Source organism: Seriola aureovittata, chromosome 12 (assembly GCF_021018895.1).
Source record: "Seriola aureovittata isolate HTS-2021-v1 ecotype China chromosome 12, ASM2101889v1, whole genome shotgun sequence".
Classification (NCBI taxonomy): Eukaryota; Metazoa; Chordata; class Actinopteri; order Carangiformes; family Carangidae; genus Seriola; species Seriola aureovittata.
The window spans coordinates 17,025,743-17,049,520 of NC_079375.1; the positions used below are offsets into that span (position 1 = coordinate 17,025,743).

The 23,778-nt window shown below is 40.8% G+C and overlaps 1 protein-coding gene across 8 annotated transcripts; it reads left to right on the forward strand.

Moving 5' to 3' along the window:
* Positions 1-6,207: 6,207 nt before the first annotated feature.
* On the forward strand, positions 6,208-23,011 carry LOC130179181 (transcriptional repressor p66-alpha-like). Of its 8 annotated transcripts, none has more exons than XM_056391987.1 (11): positions 6,208-6,376; positions 14,173-14,681; positions 16,569-16,701; positions 17,029-17,157; positions 17,283-17,360; positions 17,447-17,566; positions 17,865-18,059; positions 20,104-20,365; positions 20,454-20,875; positions 20,984-21,233; positions 21,727-23,011. In XM_056391987.1, the coding sequence occupies exons 2-11, from the start codon at positions 14,176-14,178 to the stop codon at positions 21,864-21,866; spliced, it is 2,235 nt and encodes a 744-aa protein (XP_056247962.1). In that variant the 5' UTR covers positions 6,208-6,376; positions 14,173-14,175; the 3' UTR covers positions 21,867-23,011. The 8 variants fall into 8 exon arrangements, with proteins under 8 accessions (XP_056247962.1, XP_056247967.1, XP_056247960.1 ...); XM_056391992.1 differs by having other exon boundaries at positions 6,208-6,362; positions 20,984-21,098; XM_056391985.1 differs by having other exon boundaries at positions 6,209-6,362.
* The last annotated feature ends 767 nt before the right edge of the window (positions 23,012-23,778 follow it).

Genomic DNA, 23,778 nt, shown 5'->3' on the forward strand with positions numbered 1-23,778 from the left:
CACTGCATCACCACACAGTGAAGTATTGTACAACTTAATCAAGTTTCAAGTATCTGCATATTATTTTTATGGCATACAGAAATGAATGGAAACCAATGGATGTTTGTGAAGGTAGAGAAAATGCATCCAAAAATCTGAAACTTTAAGCCAGTCATTTAAAAATGGCTTAGTTTACCGAATATATAGTTAAAGAGCTATAACTTAAACAAACACACTGGAAGGCAAAGCATAAATATTTGACATATTTGACACCAAAACTGTAATTCAACCATGAGTGCAGAGGTTTTAAATAGCCTGTCTCCTTTAAAAGTTGAAGGAGTTAAAGCTTTTAGTCAGCAGTTGTCAAAAACAGGCTGAAAGGATAACTAGAAAATTTAATCATCTGCTGCTAATTAACATCCACAAATTCTACAAAATGAAACTCTTGGGCTAATGTGCACTCTGCGTGGCGTTGCCTGTCTTATTTGTGCTGTACTAAAGATTAGATTAAAGAAAGACACAATCCTGAGTATTGTTATTAGAAAATTGAGTATGACGAGTTTGAATAGCCATTGTTGCATTGTTTCACAAAAAACTGAACAGTGGAGTTGGCAAAACTTTAGTCAGATGCAACAGCCATCAAGAGCTTGAGAGAGGTGAGGATCAGGTCATCAAGAGGCCTAATGATTCAGTTGGTTAGTGCTGACATGGAGCTGTGTGAGAGGTTGTTCCAGGCTTATAGAAATGAAAGAAATAACTGTCATATGAGTGAATGAAATGCAGAGAAAAGTTTAGAGGAAATAAACTGTTGAGTGCAGGAGTGCATGTGGTGTATGTCATATCACATTTAAGAGTTAGAAAACCAGTTGATTGCTGCTCGAACACGGGAAAACCCCATCAGGCCAAATAATATTCACAGATCTTTCATTATATTTATCTGTGCTCTTCAGTTTTACACCTCATTGACCAGCCAACTTGTTGAGGAGTGACTCTTTTACCATTATTTATCACATTGATTACATGTAACTACATCAGTGTAATGTGATTATGAAATGGTGCCTGTAATCCATTACACTAGTTATACAAACAACAAATACAAACACTTTAGAACAGGTCTGGCAAGTTTTCAAAAATTCAGTTTAAATGTCAAAAATTATCAACATGTCAAAAATGATCTAGACTTTGTTGAAGCAAAATCGTTTTTTACAATTGCCTGTACTAGTTTGCTTAATCAGACTAGCCTGTGCAATTACATTACTTAAAAAAGGAATTAATCTGATTAATATTGCATTAATTTGCCCTTTATTAAAAGATGTAGGATTCATTGTTATAATTATTATAGTTATTTTTTATTGAAGAGCAGTCAGTTGGAGGTTTGCCAATCTAATCCAAAACATAAATCAATTAAAAGCTTATAAAATGATACGAATTTATAAACAAAAAAGAAAGAAGTAAGATTAATAGGTGCACTTTTTGCTGAGATATCAAATAAAAAGACCTTTGAAATATAAATATGAGAACCGATTTCGACAGAATAATTGCAGTAACATGAAAGTAAACGCAAGGCTGGATAATAATTGAATAGTGAGTTGTCTTCATTTACATTCAGGAAACATCTTATTGTGAAATTTTAGACATAATCGTCTTTGTTTATTCAATTACGAACACGAGGTTATGCAGCCGATCATATACATCGGTATTCAAAGGAGACCCTCTCCCTCTCATCCATTGTTTCTGTCTATATAAACATTTTAACAAATAACATAATTTCATCAAATTATCATATTTCTTCCCCCCTCCTAAATTCGCTCGTGCCCATCGCTGCCGGGAAACGATAGACACCAAAGGGAGATCAGTGAGAATAAAGTGAAAAGTTTTGGGACGCTCTAGGTGTCTTGGACGCAGCTGAAAGGAGCCATTTCCTGCCAAATAGTGAGACCGTCTAATCGTGACTGCAGCAGCTACTTCCTGCATTGTTACAGTACTTAATGAGGATTAAGTTGAAGCTGTCATGTCGTAACAGGGCGGCCATTGGGCCTGCTCCACACGGAGAGAGACGGAGAGGAGACAGAGCCTGGAGTCTGACCTTACCTCAGTCTGATTTCAGAGGTGATCCCTTCACCTGGAAAGGACCAACTAACTGACTCAGTCCTGTCAAACTGCAGACAGATATTACACCATCTACATTTAGGATGAGGATTACCTCAGTTCACCCCCACTATCCTAACATGTAAGTTCATTTAAAAAATAACACGTTTTTAAAAAGAAAAAAGTTCCCTGTGTCATATGTCATTAGGCCTGTCTTTTATAAGCTATTGGTTTGTTATGTAATAGCTGTAAACAATGAGTAAACAAAACATCACACTTACATAGATGAGGTGGACGAAGGAACAGGCCCACCTGACAATATTATGTAATCCACTTAAACACCCTGAAGTCCAACCATAGGAAATCAACAAACTTTTAAAGTAAGACTATGATCCCATCTCATGATCATGACTATAGTCATCATAGGACTGTTTTATTTTATCATATTGCCAGGTGTCCCTGTTATTTATTCCCACTATACATTCATTAAAAGACAATTAAGCCTTTCATTTCCTTCCTTTAAATAAACCCATTATGTAACTTATGCATTGCTTGCAACGCAGTACCCAGGAGTTCAGAAATACTGAGGTCATGAATCCAAGTCCTCCCAATGCCCACCCACGAATGAAATCTGTTGAGATACAAACAGGGAAGTCTCCATGTATGTTTTAATTATTGGAATTGTATTATTTTACTCTATTATCTGTTTGAATATGATATTCATAAATATTTCTTAACAAAGGCATTCTGGTGAGGAAAAAGTGAATCACTTATTTATTTATTGTGCTGGCAAGCAGTTGTAAAATTTAAATACAGTGATTCACTACTGTAATTGGGCGACTAAATTCCAACCAAGGGCATTTTTAGCCACACTTTCACTGTAGCTCTTGGCATGGCAGTGTAAGTAGCTGTTCCACCACTTTGGTCCAAATTGAATATCTCAACAACTGTTAAATGAAATTTTGTACAGACATTCATGGTTCCCAGAGGATGAATCCCATTGACCTTGGTGATCTGGCACCAGCAACAGGTTGATTTTTTTTTTTTTTTTTACTTACCATGAAAGACATTCATGGTCTTTGTGAAGTTTGGTGATCCCATGACTTTTCATTTGACAGCATCAGGCCTTAGTCAGGGTCATCATACAACATTTAACAAAAACAAAGAACCAGATGCCCTTGATGACAATACAGTTGTATTTAATGCAACAAGGATTGCTCCCACCAGGCTGCTAAAAGATTACCAAAAATCCAGAAAAAAACACTGAGGACATGACCCCAGTGTCCTAGCTGGCCCTGATTGTTTATTGATCAAGGTAATACTGAGGTATACAGCTACTGGTTCATGGGTCCACAGGACCACTGACAGTATTTATAGACAGATTCATTATAACCCATAAACTCCAGAGTGTTTTTTCATCTTCATTAAATTTTTGCTTTGGGCTGGGTGATTATGAGAAGATAGCCCCCTGGTACAGATCTGATTGCATTTATGCGAGACAATCTGTAGCTTCGAGAGATAGAGTGGAAGGATGAGAGGACGGAAACAATCAGATTTGATGACACAGCATCATCTAGAGAGAGCTTTTTTTTTGTCATTTAAAGAACGGCAGGGAGAGGCTGACAAAGCACTCAAACACACACACACCCCTACGCCCACCCCACCCCCATCCCAACTGTTAGAGAACAGTAATCTCTGCCCACTTCAGTCTTTATGGATGACTACTTCTCTTACTTAGATCACAGTATTTCAAACACATATGTGTGTATGTGAATGGGTGTTTGTGGATGAGAGAGGATTAGTTTAGTTCACAGGGATGCTTTGAAGGGATGCGGGTCTTGTCATAAAAGAGGCAGCCAGCTGGAGCCTTTATGGAGGCGATTCTGCAACTTCTGACGTGGTAGCCCTGCTGAGGGTGCTCTGGACTCACATGTATGGATCTGACTGTAGCTGCAAACCTGGTTGACTGGTCATTAATGCAACCCCCATCTTAATCCCTACAGTGAAGTGCGAGGTTGATATTGCATTGATCTTTTTTTCTAAGGTTATTACAGAAAATATATTTTGGGGTTGATGTTTAAATCTTAATGTGGGGTCAGGTTGTCAAATGCGATGCTAGAAAAGGTCCTTAAGAGACAGGAGGTAATTATATGTAATTATAGGTCAACAGGGAACTACATCAGCAGTTAACAGGCTGGAGGTAAATATGAAGCTGGGGTTGCTGGTGTAAGATCACAGGCAGACAGAGTTTTTGGACTGTGAGTGGGGAGAAATATACACTATACTGCATATTTATATAGCCATATGAATTCATGTTGTGTATTTACTGGACCCCCTGGCATGGCCTGATTTACCAATTAGGGGGCCCTGAGGGACAAGATTGCTATTGGGCCACTATTAACCCCTACATCTCCCACCCCCATGCACTCTGTCACCTCAAAGTTTCCATCCAGCACAAAGCACAAAGGACATGAACCTCAGGTTTACTGTATCAATTATAGGTAAGGCAATTTGATGTTCTGTTTATGCATATGCACTATATTTAGACAATATAAACTACTGCTTTGATTCAATACAACTTTATTTACATATAAATATATGCCATCAGAAAAACAACTAAGGTCTAAAAAGTAGATGAAGAGCAGGGACCCCTCTACAAGACAGGGTTGCACTACCAACAACAAGACTAGGTCATAACTAGTATATGACTGGACCACATCGCAGGCTATTTGCATAGTGTCAGCTGGTTTCAGCTCTTTATCTGTTTGACTATGTCCTACTCTCTGTGCTGACATTTACAGTATATTAACGTAACCGAATTCCCAATAAATCTGTTCTCATGTTTTTCTGTTTCTGTTGTCAGACAATGGAACAAGTATGAAATAGTGACCGAAACGCCGTCCATTACAATGACATGTTAACTTCCAAGCCATTTCCAAGCTGCTGCTCTGTACTAAATCCTGATTTTATAACTTCAACATCACTAAATACACAACACAAGATTATGGCTATATTTAATTGTAAAATGATCACTTAGAGAGAAAGTTAGAAGCAACAGATTATTAGGGTGTTTTCACATATAGTCCTTTTTTAACGAACCAAACTCCATCCTCTTAAAGTGGACCAACAGAAAAGAGACTTTTTGCGTATTTGCATGATGAGTTAATTGTAGAGAGGACTCAGTTTTCTTTATGGTCTATTTCAGCTCTGATGGAGCCTCAGTCCTTCTCTCTTTGCACTATAGTTCCTCTGGAGCTGTAAGACCTTTACTGCTTTGGATTATGGTTCACTTGGAACAAGGTGACTGCTGCAATACAACATAGTATATTGTGTGTGTGTGTGTGTGTGTGTGTGTGTGCGTGTGTGTGTTTGTGTGTGTTTGTGTGTGTGTACACTTATAACTTAAATCTTACATATAAGATTAAGTATGTCTGTCTGTCTGTCTGTCTGTCTATGTGTGTGTGTGTGTGTGTGTGTGTGTGTGTGAGAAAGAGAGAGAGGGAGGGAGATTCTTTATATATTGTATTGTATTTTAATGGCAACTCCATTGGTCATCTTACCAAAAACCAATGGAGTTGCAGTGACCCTGGGATTTATGCGGTCCCTGATGGCAGGGTTGAATAGAATGGATCGCCAACTGTCTTGCACAATATGCAATGTTAGTGTCGTATGGTCTTGCAACTGCAGTTTACCCACAGTTTACTATGCAAAATGGTATTTGTAGCATCTTTCTCAACTGTCATGTTTCATATTTTTGGTATAACCAGATGCAGTGTGCTTAGCAAACTGGCAATGCAGTGAATTTGGAGTTGAGAGTCTTGGGGTTGCCAGGTTAGATCCATATTGTAAGCTACGGAGGAAAATGTGATGCTGGTGAGTGTTTGGAGGTAAATGTGTGATGCTTTATACTTTCTATAGATTATTATTGTAACATGATGTGAGTGTGTGTAAGTGTGTGTTAGAGGAGATGTCTGTAGTTGCTGGTACAGTCATAGGTCACCCCGAGGAGCCCGGGGCCCCTGACGTGGTCGTCCTGCTTTGGACCTTGGTGGTCACTGGCTTACATGATGTGATCCTGTCGCCCTGGTATGCCGAGGTGCGCATGCCCACTAAGAGGACGCAGCGGCTCCATGTGTGTTGAGGCGCATTATTTGGCAACAGACGCGGCAGTGGGGAGGGCCGAAAAAAAGAGGATATCCCCTGGATTTCAAAAAAGCAACGATTTATCGAGGTTAACTGCAGATTAAACATTCCTTGGTCGACCATCGGCGAAGAAGAGGCGACAAAGCGACCGAGTAAGTTGACTGAGGTAAAGCCGAAGTTTTTTAGTAAGTGGATCGAGGGGAGCCTTTTATTCGGACTCGTCGAGAGGAGCCAGGTTTTCCTCCACCTATCTGTGACGATAAAGAAGCTGATGGGCTGTTGAAAAGTAACACTTCTCCGCAGAGCCAAAGGTTGAGCACCGGGGAGGAGAGGGAGGGGGGGGGGCTTGCTCAGCCAAAATGTATTTTATTTTACGTTTTCTTAAGAGTGCCAGCTTGTCAATATGATCCCTGGACCGGATTCTGTGCGGTAGAAGTCGTTAAATGAGGTAAGGATTATAACGTGACATCGCCAGCGGCTCGTCGGCGGCAAGCTCAGCTCAGCTCAGCTCAGCTCAGTCCGTGGGCCGGTCGATGAAATTTATGAGTTCCGACTCGAAGGTTTTTCTTCGGGAGGGGACACCCAGGTAAATAGTCCCAGTGAGCCTCAGACAGTCTCACTTTTAGCGCAGTAGGATGAAAGTTTGTTTCTCCCTTTTGAGCTGGTGGTTGTCCCGCATCGGGGTGCAGCCAGGTCACCGATTCGGGCTCGGTTCTGGTTGTGTGGGGCATGTTGACGAGCGGCTGCCCGGCAGGAGGACTTTTACTACTTTGACTAGTAGTCCCTTTTAGCCGCTGATGGTCAGACATTAACCGCTTTTATCCGAGCTAAAGTGGCTTCGTGTTTTTGTTTGTGCGATGTAGCTAATGTTAGCTCGCTAACTAATAACACGCTCACCTCCTCTGAGGCGGTGTCAATAATAAAAAAGCCGGCTGCCTGCACATGTAGTGTGGGCTGGGTTTAGTTTTTAAAGGGCTGACTTTGATTTTGGATGGTGTACTGGGTGGTGTTTCGTTAATGGTGGACACTGCTGCCCGCTTTAAGCCCCGTGGCACCAGTGTTGGTTCTGCTATCTGGTAGCTAATCTTCCTACTTCTCGCTGTGACAACCGTAGTCTTCCTCCTCTTAAAGCTGAACACACACACACTCTGACACGCACCGCACACACTCCCTCCCTGTCTCTTCCTCTCACCCAGACAGGGACACACACACACACACACACACATACACACACACACACACGCACACACACGCACACACACACACACACACACACACACACACATTTCCAGCCACCACAGCCGTACGAGTTTGCAGCGCTATGGGACAAAGCTGAGACTCAGGATCTCAAACCAGTTTATACACATTTCTCTGTCGTCTGAACGCGCACTGATGGATTAATAAGCTTTTATTATTCAATGATTGAATATGACGGAAGCCGGTGTTGCTCATGGTATGTCGACAAAACCACATGTATGCACTGACTGCTGCTGTTAACTTTATTTGTGACAGTTTAAGAATTCAACATTCATTCAAAACATTTTGATTAATGATTCAATAATGGTTTGGTTTGGATTTACTAAAGTCTTTTACCTAATTTCTGACCTGTTATTAAAGTTTATATCAGCTGCTTTTTCAGCAGTAATAATGATAAAAATGTAGTCTACAACTTTGAACTTTAATATGCTCATAATTCGACTAATATAAAAGGAGGGAACAGAGGACAAATGAGTGGCTTTAAGTTGTTAGAAGAATGTGTTATTGTTACATATGTTGAAGGCATTGTTACAAATGCTTTCTTTTGGTTGCATCAAAACCCAGAAATATTAAGTTCACTGTTACAGAACCGTAGGACATCCATAAAGTAATGACACTTGTAACTTCGTTGTCATTGTTGCAGATCTAATTTTTTGTCAAATATATTTAACATGTGCAGTAATTATTTGTTGATTATTACTGCACTCAGACCAGGGCAACACAACACAGGCACTTGAAAGTCCTCTGTAGACTGGGGAGGGTATAGTGGTGAAGTGATCTGCTTTTAGGAGACTTTATTGCCTCTTTGTGGAGATCTAGAACGAACACTCAGTTGTTCATGAGAACAAAGGCCTAAAGTGTTATTTGCATGTTAACAAACCAGTGCATAGTTGCATTGTTTATGAACTGTCACTGTGAACACTATACAGGTTGCCTTTAGTGAAGGGGTTGTCCAACACTGCTTTAAAATAAAGGAGAGTGGAGAATGCTGTGCGTTGACTGTGGGATTACTCAACTACCTGCCATGACAGACAGTGCAGAAGTTGTACATCCACAGCATGATGCACTGGTTGTTCTCTCCACCCTGGAGTGGCTGGATTCATCGTACAAGACTGAGTGAGTCAGAAGGTTCAGCCTTGTTGTTTTCCAGAAAGCACTGTTACACTGATCACACACAAGACTGATCCAGAGTAGTTGTGTAATCAGCCACTGTTCTGGAAAGGGTCGTCTGCTGGCCACATTTTAAGCTGCTGCACATGACTGCATGGGTCACAGGGCAGCTGTTTGGTCAATCCTCCATGACTTCAACAGATATATACGGAGCAATTTGCTCTCTAATTGCCTTTTTTCTGCCTGTTTTGTGTTAGTTGCTACATAAAGCACAAACTTGTTAAGAGCTCAAGTTATTTAATTGAACAAGCCAGTCACCCACAAACATTAGCTTTGGCTATAACCAGCTCCAAAGCTAAATTGTTAAATTACACTGAGTCAGATTAAATTGTTTTAGTGTAATCATGCAGCAGCGGTTTTGTTTCAAGTTAGTGCTTAGAGACCATTATTTTTTATCATTTGTTATTCAGACAGATGCTGCCAGATAATTGATAAGAATATTTTGCTGGTACAGCAGTTTTACAAGGTAGTGCTGCTGTGTGGTTGCAGTTTTCTGAAACCCTTGTCCTGGGTAGAAATATGTTTTCACAGGGTAAAGGTCTTTCAGTGGGTAAATAAAAGGCGGAACACTTACTGTACGTGCAGCCAGACATCGATGATGGTTAAGAGTGAGCATGCCAGCCTGAATGAAAGATGACCGAGTGACTGGTTGTTGACATGATCCATGAGTGACAAGATGAATAAGCACCTTGGGGCAGAAAAAGAAGACACTCAGCAGAAAACCAGACAGGTGTAGATAAACTGTAGATCCTGACAATGAACTGATAGTAGTAGAAACCTGATGCCAGATTAAAGTACATGTATTCTGCAATAGTGAAAGCCATGCTTGCCTAGAGTCAAGTACCTGCACTGTGCAATTTGACAATGTGGTAGTGATCACTGTGATGTAATTACACTGCAAATGTTAATGGGAGGATTGAGTTTGATTAAACAAATACTTGGAAAACACTTTAAAATAGTCTTCAAACACAAACAGTACATTCATTTCCGCTGTGAATAAGTTTGCCAGAGACTATTCATTTTATTGAGTCCCACAACATAAATACACTCAACCTGTCCACAGTAAATGTGTTATTTGGACAACTGATAGCTAAGAAGTAATTTATATCTAAGATGTATAACTCACTAATTATCACATGATAATCAATGATGGACACACTCTGAAACAAGGGTGGCAAGATTATTGCAAAAAATATAATTTAGATTATTATTGTAAATTATATCAATATTGATATTCTCACTGAAGTTACTTTACAAAGCAGCAGATACAAAGTATTTCCTGCATTACCGTGTTACATTTAAAGTGATGCTTAAAACCCAATCAAAACACTGTGTTGTAATTACTAATTTATTACTTTGAGGTGGGGATGTGCATTTTGTAAAGCACCTCCAAACAGTGTAACATTCAGTCACTAGAGAAAGATTTCTTTTAAATAAAGCCATTGTTTATTCTTGTTCAATTGCTCTTCATTCAATTTAAGCTATGTTAAGTTTCTCCCTTTATGTCCCAAAGCGACCAGATTTCATCTTAATTTGTTTAGTTTTTATTAAATAATTACTGAATATTCATATAAGTAGATTTAGAAATACAAACGGTAAAGAAATTTCATATCATGGCTAATATCTCTATGGGTGTTCTGTTTGTTGGCCTTGTACAGAAATGCTCTTTACACCCACAATGGAAGACCCAACAGCATTCTGGGAAATGCACAGACACTGTAGAGAGGTGGAGAAATAATGTGATTTTTCGGAAAGACAGTGGAGACAATGTAACTTGTTTTCCTTGTCAAAAGGATTTGGTTCAAGTATGTTGATACAGTGGAAAAAAGTCCAGATGGAAAGTTATTGCGCTGATAAAGATGTATCAAAAGACTGAGAGCCTGCAAAGAAGCAGCCCAACAAACTTAAGGACACATCACCATGACCACCACTACACACCGCATAATGAAGTCTTTACAGTGCTGTTACATGCTGTTTGAGGATTTCCATCTTATTTGAATATTTATCAGGATAATATTGTTGTGGAGATACTGCTGATAATTGCACCATGAAACCTTCATAATCACACAGGCCTACTGATAAAAATTGTTTCATATTAAAAGTGACAGTTTACTGTAGCCCTTATCCTGATATGTGCGTTAGTGAACAGACAGTTAACTTGCATGTCAGCTTTGTGTGTAGCATGAATGTGTTTGTAAGATGTGTAAAGTTAAGTTTTAGTCTTTTGAGGCTTTGCGCTGGTTACATGTGATGTCAAGTTCTTGGGTGGGTTGGGGTTGATGCACTGTGTGTGTGTGTGTGTGTGTGTGAGGGGGGCTTGAGTGATATGTGTGTAAACTGCTATAGAGATGAAATGTGAGACCTGTCAGCCATTCAGATCCCCTGTTACAAAGACAGGGTCAGTGTCTGAGTAAGGTTGGTTGGTGTGGGGTGGCGTTCCCCATGTTTAACTTCTTCCACCAACATGGTTTCACAGCTATATGCATCAGAATTGATAATGCCATAACACCCCCTCCCACTCCAGCAACACACACACACACACACACACACACACACACACACACACACACACACACACACACACACACACACTGTATAATGGCCGTCACTGTGGAAGCCCTGCCTCTGCTCCAGCACCTGAAGGGTTAAAACTAGCTTCAGCTTCTCTCTCAGTCTAACACACACACACACACACACACACACTAGCCAACCGGTTTAAACCGGTTCTCGGGAAAAGTGCTTTGTGTGTCCCAGTGAATCCTGGGAAGGGTCATGTCATGTGTGTCTCAGAGTGATGTCAGAGTATTAAAAAAGAAAAAAAAACTTAGTGAGACGATTGCTCTGGATGCTGCATTGTTGTGATATATGTATATTGTATAGGTACATCATAGATATATTGAGTGTGCTTAATGCTCATCGCCATAACCGTTCTGCGAACAGGAAGGAGAAGGGGTAGGAGTGTGTACGGTGTGTGTCACTGAGAAGTAGCCAAGGTTGTAAGTGTTAATTGTAACCCCCCCCAAAAAAAACAAAAAAACATAGCTTCCTGTAGTGCGTCGTCGGGCAGACCATGGGCCTCAGCAGAGTTGGCAGGATTGGGCCTGGATTCTGTAACATACATGCATGAATATGATTCGGGACATAACTGTGCTGTGTTTCTTCTTTGTGGTTGTTCAGCATGTAGTGACCATGTGACTGTACATCTCTGAATTTTACTTTCCGCTTTCTGTTTGAGATTCTGTGAACTTTGAACGCATGTCGTGCCCTGCGTGCACCACGACATATGAGTCAGCACATGTTTACCGTTTACAGATTTGATAATGACCAAAGTCATTTCAATGAGTGTGTGTACATGCCTTATAGTATCCCAGTTTTGAATCTTATACTGGTTTTTGAAGTTTACATTGAACTTGAAAAACCAGGTTATTGATATCCCCATAGACGTGATCAACAGAGTTATCTCAGGAGTTGGGGATAAACACAGTTGGGTTTCCGTCTGTATGCTGCGTTTACCCCTTTGCTTGATTCAGTAACTCTGCCTGACAACTAGGAATGGAAAACAAGAATGAAAACATAATTCAAACTCTGCATTACTGAATCATACTTTCTTTCAGCATGTCGATCTTCATTACACAATTTACCATAATTTTTGTTGTTGTTCTGACTTACCACTAGATCACATCAGCTGATGAAACACCTGTGCACAAGGCAGAGATTGATCAGACACCTGGATAAGCTGTTTACATGCCATGGTATCCCAGTGTCAAATAGAGTTCCACCGCTAGTGACGCTTTATGAAACCAAGATATGATGTTTACATCCGCAGCACATAACAAAAGGGGGGGGGGGGCATCACAGAGACGGCAAAGATGTGTTGAATGTTTATATATTACATTACAAATAACAGGATACTGGATGTGGTTGCATGTCATACAACTCTCTCTGCCTTCGTTTCCCATCTCTCTCAGACTTTCAACAGTCACATTAAGCCAGACATTAAACAAAAAAAAATCTTAAAAAAAAAAGGGGGGGGGGGGTTACATATGAAAAAAGAGCTTTAGAGTTCAAACCCTTCCTTCTTCCTCAACTCTGCACACCTGTTCAAATGCTGAGTGGAGTCAGTGCTTATCAGATTGTCAGTTTTGGAAAGTTATAAAAAAAAATGCTCAGACACACTCCCTTCGATTTTGACGTTGTGTGGTGTCAATTATAGGTAAATGGCTACTGATGTGGAAAGTGCATCAGAGGTGTACACACAACATTATAATAGGCTATTATCAAAACCTTAAAGGTAAACATGTATTGATGTGTTATACCTCCCTGTGTCTCTTCTCTCATTTCTGACCTGACACTGAGGATTCAGAGCAGCCACTACAGGGTTAATGTGTGTCTGTATGCACCATGTACTGGAGCACATCTCCGAGTGCACAGATTCACTCTGTAAGGCTCATCTGTCTGACACAACTAGCTGCTGTATGTGTCTGTATCCACTACTGCTGGCATGTCAGCATCTGGTGGGATTGAATGTGTTGTACAGGGGATATCAAACGGTAATGGATCTGGTACTCCTTTAGTGCCTGACTCAGGGAAAGAAAGGTTATACATAAGCTACAGTATTTGAAATGAATGAAAAAATGTTTCACTTCGCTCACGTAAATTACATAAGCACTGCTAGTCACTGGTCGTTATGAATATTTTAACACAAATCATGCTCCAGTTAACTTTAGATGTTCTCCAAGTCCCCTTTAACTCTGATTTGATTACAGTGTTGTCATGCTCTTCCAACTGTTTGATGTCTCACTGCAACATTTTTTATTGTTAACCCTCTTTCAAAAGAGCTTGTTGTTACAGTCAAGAGAACTGCAGATTTTTTTGTATCGTTCACCAAGTACTTTGTGAGAACTCCATCTTTTTTTCAGTTTCTCAATCTTTTGGTTTTTGGTTTAGACTGATTTTTTTCATACATTTTTATACTTGAGTCAGGAACTTGGTCATGTGACCTTACTAATTCAATATGTTATGTCTGGTCAATATGTCACTGTGTGTCCCCTGCAGCGGATTCAAGGTCAGTTTTGTCTACCTAAACTCTAAATGAAAGGCGCACAATCACAACTGTACTTTCAGGAAAATGGACAACATAATTTATTGTTAGTTAATAGCTCCACTATAGGTTTGTCAGATAATGTCAACATCACTGCGACACACCAATCAGAGCTTAAATTTTCTCTTTAAACATTGTGCAGTAAACTGTAAAGTTTCGAATAGCTACAATCAACTTAAGGTTTTACACATTGCAAATGTTAAACTTCCTACAGTTTTCATAAGCATAACTGGGCACTTTTCAATTCTCTGTAGTGGGTTAATTTGCCTGGCTGTTGTGATTAAATGTGACATGACTCTGCTCTGTTGAACTTTGGTATGGAAAAAGAGTTAAATACTGACTTTCTGTAGCTTGTGGGATTTGACCTGTAACTTTGACCCTGTTCGAATAAATAACGGTTCAGATTACACAATTATTTCTCTCTTTATGTGCAGGGGATGTCTGAGGAGGCTGTCCGCCAGACACGCAGCCAGAAGAGGGCGCTGGAGAGGGAGGCTCCCCAGTCTACGGAAACCTCTGATGCTGAAAATGAAAACAAAAAGCCTAAATTGGACCCATCTGAACCTACAGCAGAGGCACAAACCAAACCAAAACCCGATCCTGTACTGGCACAGGATGATCAGAGCCGGATTAGCACCGGATCAGAGCACGAGAAGGAACAGGAGCAGAGCCGGGTGCCGTTATCTTTAGTGTTACCTTTGGCCTCGCAGCCGGTGAAGGATGATCAGGAGATGACAGTTGAACCCAGCTCAGACAATCGGACTGAGTGCAACGATAAGGCCAGCAAGGTGAAGACGGAGCAAGCTATGGATACAAGGAGCCGGGCCCGACTGACAGAGCCAAAGGTGTCCGGTGGCATGCTGGCTGCAGGCGAGGTGAAGGCCACCATTAAAGTGGAAGTTCAGACAGGAGAGCAGCCCGTGGACATGAGCACATCCAGAGGGTGAGGAACAGTTCATAGTAAACTCTGCTCAGCTGTGACAACCACACGAAGTACCTCTCACCAAAGCAATGGTGTGAATGTGCAGGAAATCATCATCTAAAAGCATCTTGTCTAAATTTTTGTTCTATAAAACCCACAAATGGGAAATTACAAGATGATAAATTACGCTAAATTTGAACCTAAAAAGACTAAAAATGGTCTAAGTTACTTTTATGACCTTCATGTTCTTTAAACTTTCTGTGTAAGGGGGGGGGGGGGGTGGGGGGGGGGGGTTGCTGTGCTCAGAGGTGATGTTTAACTTTCTTCTTTGCTCTTTTAGTCTACCTCCATTTTCCCCCCACTCACCACCTGAACCCTAAAAACTCCCCTCACACAAAATGAAGCCGTGTGTCACAAACCGGTTCCAGCCGGTTGTTGCCATGGTTTCCACCGTGGAAGGAACAGTAAGGGGAGGGGTGGGGGGGTGGGGGGGGAGGAAAAGTGAGTGTGTCACGTGATGATGACTTTGAGGTCATGTGACTTCTTTGGAAGAGTAGTGATTAATCCACAGGAAGTGATGATGGCGCTAAGCCCTGAGGAGAGACTAATACACACACCCACACACACACACACACACACACACACACACACACACACACACACACACACACACACACACACACACACACACACACACACAAGGACGGCTAGGAGAGACAGGCCTCACATTGTCATGCGTTGACTTTAGCGACTTCTTATGCCTCATAGAAATGCATAATCTGTGTAATCACAAGGCCATCCTTGTTTTTTATGGGGACATTACTCATGTTCTTCAGTTTGCGAGTGTCACTAGTCAAAGAATTTAGGTCATCTGCTTTCATATATTGGCCTGCAGTTGAACTAGTCACTTTGCAGTAGAGGCTTTACAGTATGTGTTGAGAGGAGTTAAGTGTAAAATGTGTGATTTTGCAGACAGAGGTGATGGTTGATCCAAACTGCCTCCAAGATTCACACTTTCCTTAGCATGCTTTGTATGTAGTTAGCCCTCTATGCCTCAGATTTATATTATTTCCTGCCACAATATCCTGTTTCAACAGTTTGTGCTCTCGAACAACCTTTTCATTGTGATTTAAAGACCTTTAGTGGAGCTTTAACTCCCACCTTGCCCCTCCTTGCCATTTAAGACTGTTCTGCTGTTGGAATAGAATCAACATGAAGAGATGCTTTGTGAAGATATGTCTGGACTTGCTAGATTTTAGTGAAGTGAATCAACCCACGGTCATAAATTATGATTGAGGTTGAGGAGCAGACCTCGGTGAATACATGCGTTAATGATGGATTCTGATATTTGAGCCAGTTGAGGTGTACTTCTTCATCTTGCCACAGCCTTAAAGCCTTAAAATGTTCCCCACTGGATCAGTCAGTGGCAATTCATGCTGTCCAGCTAAACACTGAAATACATTTTTTTTTAAAAATTCGAGTAGAGATCCCAAGCTTTTCAAATATCAAATATGTTTGAATTTTGGGGGAATGTGTATAAAATAATGCACAAAGCACCTTGAATATCTTAATTTGATGTGGTGCAGCCATGAAAACATGGAGTATAGGATTTGAATATTTCAAATCATAAAGCTTCAGTAAAGAGCTGGAACAAGCTGATACACAATATTTGTGATACTGAAAAAGAGTGTGGAATAAGATAACCAACCTTAAATCTACTTAAAGGGAAATAAAAGTGGAAAAGTGAATATCAAAGTGTTAAAATGGATTAAACTATTCTAATTTTCTTTTACATGCTAACATTTTATTTGCATAATGATTTTGATATACTCCTGTTTTGTGTTCATGATGTACAGTATTATTGCTTGATTTATAAAATACTGAAAAAATCATTGTTCTCATGTCCAGCAGTATAAAAAGGGAGAAGCGCCCTCCGTCCCCTGAAGATGATGATGTGATCATCTTGTCAGATAATGATTCCCCAAGTCCACCCATGAATGGCCTCAGCCACTTTAAGGAGCTGGACACGGACCTGCTTATGGTGAGACCAAGAAACACAAAGCTACAAGTCATGCTGAGATGGATCCTTAGATTAAGTTTAAATTGTAACTGAGACTTTGGCTTTTCCAGAATTGTAATTATGGACGCAGGAAGGTCGGACTAGGTGTGAAAAAGTCATTTTCTAAGCTCTAGTGTAACCTCAAAGATTTTATTTACACTGTAGTCACATTTCGCTGATGCTTAAAGTCAGAACGGCTGAAAAACGTCCCACAGGATGCGTGACATGTCACATTTCAGTACCTGGAAAGTGTTTTTTGTCTTTTGGAAAGTGCATGGTGTAAGTGATGTTATGATCTGTTGAGTGTAGAAGAGCAGCCCAGCGGAAAGGGAGCGCATCATTAAGCAGCTGAAGGAGGAGCTGAGACTGGAGGAGGCCAAGCTGGTTCTGCTGAAGAAACTCCGACAGAGCCAGATACAGAGGGACACCCTCCAGAAGGTAAACAACAGCAGCACAAGGTCACACAAAGAGTCACACATTGTCACAACTCAGCCCCACACTTTAAGCTTTTTGTTGGTAGTTAAATATATATATATTTATTTTTTTCTTTTTATTCTTTTCAGCCCTCAGCTCTGTCTGGCTCCTCTGCTCCTCCTCCTCTAATTCGGGGAACAATTGCAAGCAATAAAGGCTCTCAGCAGGTTAGTGCTCTAACATGTGTATGTCAATGTGAAGCCCCCTTATACTGTAGTTCATACTGTTTCTGATGGTGGTTTTCTCTGACCAGATTTTGACAGGCAGGAGTTCAGGCACAGTCATCCCTCCACCACTGGTGAGAGGAGGGCAGCAGGTGTCATCCAAACATGGCTCCCAGATCATCATGCCGCCTCTGGTCAGAGGGGCACAGGTGAGTCACGGGGAAATGTTAGGACTATTATTAGCATGCTAAAATATGAAAATCCCATATTTTATATTTAAATCTCATCTTTGATAGCCTGAGGTATTCAGTCTTACTGCTGTTTTTCACTCTCCAAGACAAACTGCTGGGAAATAATTACATTTAAACTTAGGACTTATGATCTCTCTGTGCGCCTCTCTCTCTTTATGTGTGCCCTTTGGTTTGGTGCCTTTGATGTCCCTTCCTTGTCCTCCACTACCTTTGTCTGTGACGTCCCCCGTGTCGTCCCTCTCATTGTCCTGGTTAGCCCATCTCTGTATCTCCACAGCAGATCCAGGCTCTCCGCCAGCAGCAGCAGCAGCAATTGGCGGCCTCTGGAGGCACAGGCTCAGGACCCCCTCCTCTGCTGTTGGGCCCCAGGACCTCAGCCCCCACAGCTCAGGGCCAGAGAGGCATGGTTCAGCCAGGCCTCATCAGAGTTGGCAGTAGTGCTAACATGCTGGTCAGTACCTCACAGGTGTTTCCAAGTTGAATAAAGAGGAGGGAATATGCACATGTGGTTTACCATCCAGGATGGAAGAAATACTATAATATACTTCACAAGTCCCCATCCACTCTTCCTATTGTTACCTCACTTTGATGTTTGAGCTTCACTGTGCAGAATGACATATGAGCTTTACTGAAGTAGAAGTACCACACAATAACACCAAACAAACTTGCCCATTGAGGCAGCGGTTGAACAGAAACTCTTGTGTTCTTTTAGATAAAGTTGCAGTTGTTGTCAGTGGAATCTGATGGCTTTGAACAGAGCGATGTTAACAGGGGTTTCTGGTTAAACACAGATCTTACTCTTATACTAACCGTTTCGAGTGATTCATAAGAAAACCTACTTACCTGCCCATCAAACCACCAATGGGAGGCGCAGCAGATGTTGCAAAATCTCAGTCAGCTCCAGTGGCATTCTGTGCAGTTGATGCAGCAAGGTCACCTGTTGAATTAGGAGAATACAGCCACTTAGCAATTTCCATCATCACGATTAGCTAGATCTTAACTTAATCTCTGAAAAAATGTGTGTCAACATAAAGAAAACTCTGGCTCTTTTACCCTTGTAACGACTTTAGAGGAAAGGTCAGCGGGCACTTAGATGCACAAAGGTTCGTCCCTCTGTTCAGGTGCGCTGTTCCTTGTTTAAAATCAAATGTGCATCTACAGCTGCTCTGGACAGTAAAGGTAATTTTACCTGATGATAAAATTAGCATTATTTTGTTAACATTCAGCAAGTAGCATACCTTCTAGCACGACATATGCAGCCAGCGAGACTGCCAGCTGAACCGTTAGTTACCGTTAATTAAGCAATATCACACGAGAGGGAGTGATGTACTGATTATCAGCACGGCTGTGATTCGGTCATAGGCAGCAAATTACAACAGATTTGATATGTTTGTTTATTTTATCACTTATTTGGCAACGCCAACACAAATTGTTCCACAACTGGACTGTTGATAAACAACATGTTTCCCTGACCTGCACAGTGCACACTAGCTTGCTCCTTTGTCTACACGATACCTCAGGAGTGCGCTGAAGCATCCAGGCTTCTTCACTTCATCTTCTTCTGACGACCATACATCATTTAATTCAAATGTTATTTCTGGAAATATATTCATCTTTTCAAAGTTTGTTAAAATCTAAGAGAGATAACGACCGTTAATCTAATGCTAATTAAGAGTTAATAGAACACCTGTGAAGCGTACTGATACATGTAGTGAAAAGTCAGCACAGCAATGCTTCTCTTCTGATCAAATTACTTGGTCGGGAACTAACTGTTGTAAAACTCAATTTATCAGAGACAAACCAACCAAGAACTTACATTTTAGTATCTAGCTAGTACAGAAGAAACTCAAGGTAAACACTTTGTTAAAAAACAATTGCGTGTCTAATAGTTTATGATGTTAACTTGTGTTAAGTTAAATGTTGACCTGGGGACAATAAGTAACAAAAAACGATTAACAGCTTTCTGCTTGTTTTAACTAACGTCCACCTCTGACTTAAACTTCAATATCTATATAATACCCATAAGCAGCTGGTTTCAGAGACCTACTGGGCAAAAAGTGGAGGTAACATTAGGTTGTGTGAAATCATTTAACAAGTTACATTTGTGATTTCAGGTTTGACTTCTAGCTTTTGACTGGCACGGCGGCATGTGTGTGCTTTAGTTAAATCATAAAAAGACTAGCCTTTCGTTAACGGTTTTACTTGTAGAACCTATGATTTACCACATCTGGATGCTGAAACACACTCCTGAATGAAAATAAAGCAAAGTTATCCTTAGATATGAATATAAGCTATAATAATCATATAGTAACCACTAACCACTGAATTTTATACTTGTGTGTAGCAGTAAGAATTGAATGCACTTTTTCTTTGATCATTAAACACCTTATAATTAATCAACAGTTAATAACACCAAGAGGACTTTGTTCATTTCTGTAGTGCTCAAACAGTTGACTGGATGTTTAAACCTGTCTGGTTTCTTCCTGTTTTCAAAGGCCTCGCCATCTAGTTTGAAGGGCTCCTCCTCAGGAAGCAGCGGTGTGTCTGTGGTTAACATGAATGACTCTCCAGCCAGTCGCCAAGCTGCAGCTAAACTTGCCCTGCGAAAACAACTGGAGAAGACCCTGCTGGAGATCCCCCCACCCAAACCACCTGCTCCAGAGTTCAACTTCCTGCCCTCGGCAGCCAATAATGAGTTCATCTACCTGGTGGGACTGGAAGAAGTGGTACAGAATCTGCTGGATACCATCCAAAGAGGTGAGTTGGTTTTATGTTTTAATGAGGGAAATGTAGAAATGAAATGATTGGCCAGTTAATCAGTCTATTGACATCTGTCTCCATACAGGAAAGACAGGGGTATCACTGTCAAAGCCCACTGTCAGAGACCCTTTCATCTGCACTCAGTGCAACACTGACTTCACCTGCCGCTGGAGGCAAGACAAGACTAAAGGTGGAGCAGTGCTCTGTGAAGACTGCATGTCATCCAATCAGAAAAAGGCTCTGAAAGCTGAGCATACCAGTAGGCTGAAAGCTGCGTTTGTCAAAGCACTGCAACAAGAGCAGGAAATAGAGCAGCGAATCATTCAGCAGGCGTCCTCACCAGTCTCCCACAGTAGCTCCTCATCCTCTTTATCTGCCTCTTCATCGATGAAGGCAGAACAGCTGGTGTCTCAGCAGCTGAAGCAGGCTCAGGCCAGAGCGTCCTCCCTCCACCACCACCAGGCCAGCCGAGGAGGCAACATCCTTCACCACCACTCCATCAAGCAGGTTGGAATCAGTTTTTCTATTTAAGAGTAATACTTGTGCAAGCAGTGCCACTGTAAGACAAAACCCCTCTGTGTGTCTCTAAACTCCACTCCACTCCACTCCACCCAGGGCCAGCTGTCCCATGGTGTCTCATCAGTGGGGGTGAGGGGTGTCCCCCATTCCTTCTCCTCCCCCTCCCAGCTGCAGAGTGCAGTGGCGGCCGCAGCTTTGGTCAGCCGGCCAGGTAAGCACGCCCATGTTTCTCACCGCTCTGTCCAGAGTTCAAAGGTGAGCAGCAGTGGAATCGTCGGCGGCAGGAATATCAGCGGAGGTAGTGCCTCATCCACTGCATGGAAGAAGCAGAGCAACAGCAACACAGGTAGACTCACATTAATACCAGCCCAACTCTGACGCCTGACATCTACTCTCTTTCAAATTCCTGTCTGGTCCAAAAGCAATCCTTACACATCCTAAATTCAAAATTTTCTAGTGTTAAGGAATCATTAACAAGGTTCATTTATGTAGAATAATCACACACATTAGAGAAAAATAAAGTACAGTTAAGAAACAGGCAGAGGAGGAGATGTTTTCGGACAAGGCAATCCCACTCTCCAGTTCCACATCTGCAAATGATCTCCATCTTCCTATAGTCCCTCAGTTTGGTGGATTATTTTTTTCCTGGGTGTCACTACTGTACCTTAGAGTAGAAATGCTGTCATTTTTCCTTTGTCTTTCTGTGTGTTGTGGGAATATGGGTGGCTAAATATTCAGGTGTTACACATTTTTTTTTCTTGTTCAACTCTAAAAGTATTAAACGAACAGCATGAGACTTGCTCCACACCCTCACCTGCTGCTCTGTTGCATGTTCACAGGAGTGACTATGGCCTATGTGAACCCCAGCCTGACAGGTCACAAGACGCCAGCCGCCGTGGATGCCCGTCAGAGGGAGTACCTGCTGGACATGATCCCCTCTCGCTCATCGATCTCGCAGACTGCAAACACATGGAAATAAATTAAATACTCTTCTATTCACCATTAGTTTTTGTCAAAGTCCCTCTGCTCCAATAATAAAGTCAACAGCACCCCCTGGAGGACTGTTAAGCAAATACAATCTCTCAAAGTAAAAAAAAAAAACGTTCCTTCCTTACCTATCTATGATTGTTATTTTAGTTTTCTTATTTTCTGTTGTTTATTTTGAGGTTCACTGTTCTTTTGGTAATTGTGCAGAAACAATTTTGATTTGATTGAAGCAAAGAAAAAGACAAACAAACAAATACTTGAAGGGCTTCCCCCCTGGGTACTTTTGTCCTCCAGACTGGGTGGATAAATAATGGTGCAGTAAGAGGTTATGTCAGCAGTGAGTACTTTGATAAAAATGAGTGCTCTGTTCTGGGCTTGTAAGCCCTTTCTGCCATGATGTGGGTCAAAGTGACCCAACCTTTTGACACTTGAATGGTTATAGTCATACATTTGTCATACATACAATACATTTATCATAAGGAAAAACAAAATAACTGAGTTGTAAAATTTTCAATACATCACCCCTGTAGTTAAAGGTTTGAATTTTTGAATATTTTGTATTTACAGTAAGTTATTTTGTTTTTTTGTTTTTTTTGACTGATGTTAAAAATCACTCAGTTTATTGTGGTTTCCACAAATGAAGAGTTTATTCTAGCTTTGTATTTTTTTTTTCCTGTTTAACAGCATGCCTACCCTTAACCCCTCTGTTCATTTTGCACCTTAGCTGAAGAAGCATGGTGTCATTGCTTAAGTCATCTGTAATTACCATTTGTAATTTGCTTATTTTATATTAATGTCAACATTGTAAGATTATTTTGAGTGTTATGTCATCGCTGAGATAATGCAAACTCTGAAGGAGCTGAATTTGCCACACTGGAGCCAGAGATCTTGCCTCCGATTTATACAACCACAATCCATACAATATCCGGCATATACATAGCCCTGAATCAGTTGTTAAAGGGAACATCTCCCAGTTACCAAGACCCTGGAATACCATTTTTATCTTGTACCTCTCACCATATTACATAATTTCTCTGCTTCCTGATTTTAATTGCATTGTACAAACTTATGTTAAAATTTATTTGGTTTACTTTTTTCTTAGCTCCTAAAGAAATAATAAAAAATATAAATTTTAAACACTTGTTTTCATTCATGTTTTGATAATATAACGCAAACATTTCATCTGGAAACAAAACTCACGGGGGTGACAATTCCAGTACTCCAACTTTCTCATATGATCATGGCATGGACTGTTGAATCAAGTAAACTAGTGAAGTGATCTCTCGAGGAGGTCATCAGATCAATATACTTAGAGGACAAGAAACACCTCAATTAGGTATGTTGCAAATCAAAGGGGAAAAAGGGAAAACAAGCAATGAGTCAGAAGGAGGCCATGTACATTTCAGTGGGCATAGATGAAATAAAAAGGCTGTTGTGGAAACAAAGTAGCAGCTGGAAAGTGAGATGGAAACAGGAAAGACACGTTTGGGGAGATTATTAGGAAAGAGTAACACATTAACATAGTCTACAAATACCTGCCATAACAACCTGTGACAGCTGCCTGTGACAATGTCACAGGCAGCTGTGCCCTTTAATCAATTGGTACAGTGGAATGTAACTAAGTACATTTACTCAAATACTGCACTTAAATAGATTGTTGATGTACTTTAATTCAGTGTTTCCATATTCTGTTACTTTATGCTTCTATTTGTCGACATTTGAGAGAAATGGAAACTGTTGTACTTCATTTGTACCACTTCACTACATTTATTTCACTCCTTTACTCAGATACTTGCTAGTTACTTTGTGGGTTAAGATTTTTAAGTATAACAGACATAATCATCACAATAAATATGCTGCAGTAATAAAGGTTTAACTGTGCAACAGTATTTAAAGTGGTTTAA

Excerpts from the sequence above, each read along its gene's own strand:
- LOC130179181 (XM_056391987.1), top strand. The coding sequence starts at position 14,176 with ATGTCTGAGGAGGCTGTCCGCCAGACACGCAGCCAGAAGAGGGCGCTG. Across the intron at positions 17,158-17,282 it reads AGAGGGACACCCTCCAGAAG|CCCTCAGCTCTGTCTGGCTC; the intron begins GTAAACAACAGC and ends TATTCTTTTCAG. Across the intron at positions 21,234-21,726 it reads GCAGAGCAACAGCAACACAG|GAGTGACTATGGCCTATGTG; the intron begins GTAGACTCACAT and ends GCATGTTCACAG.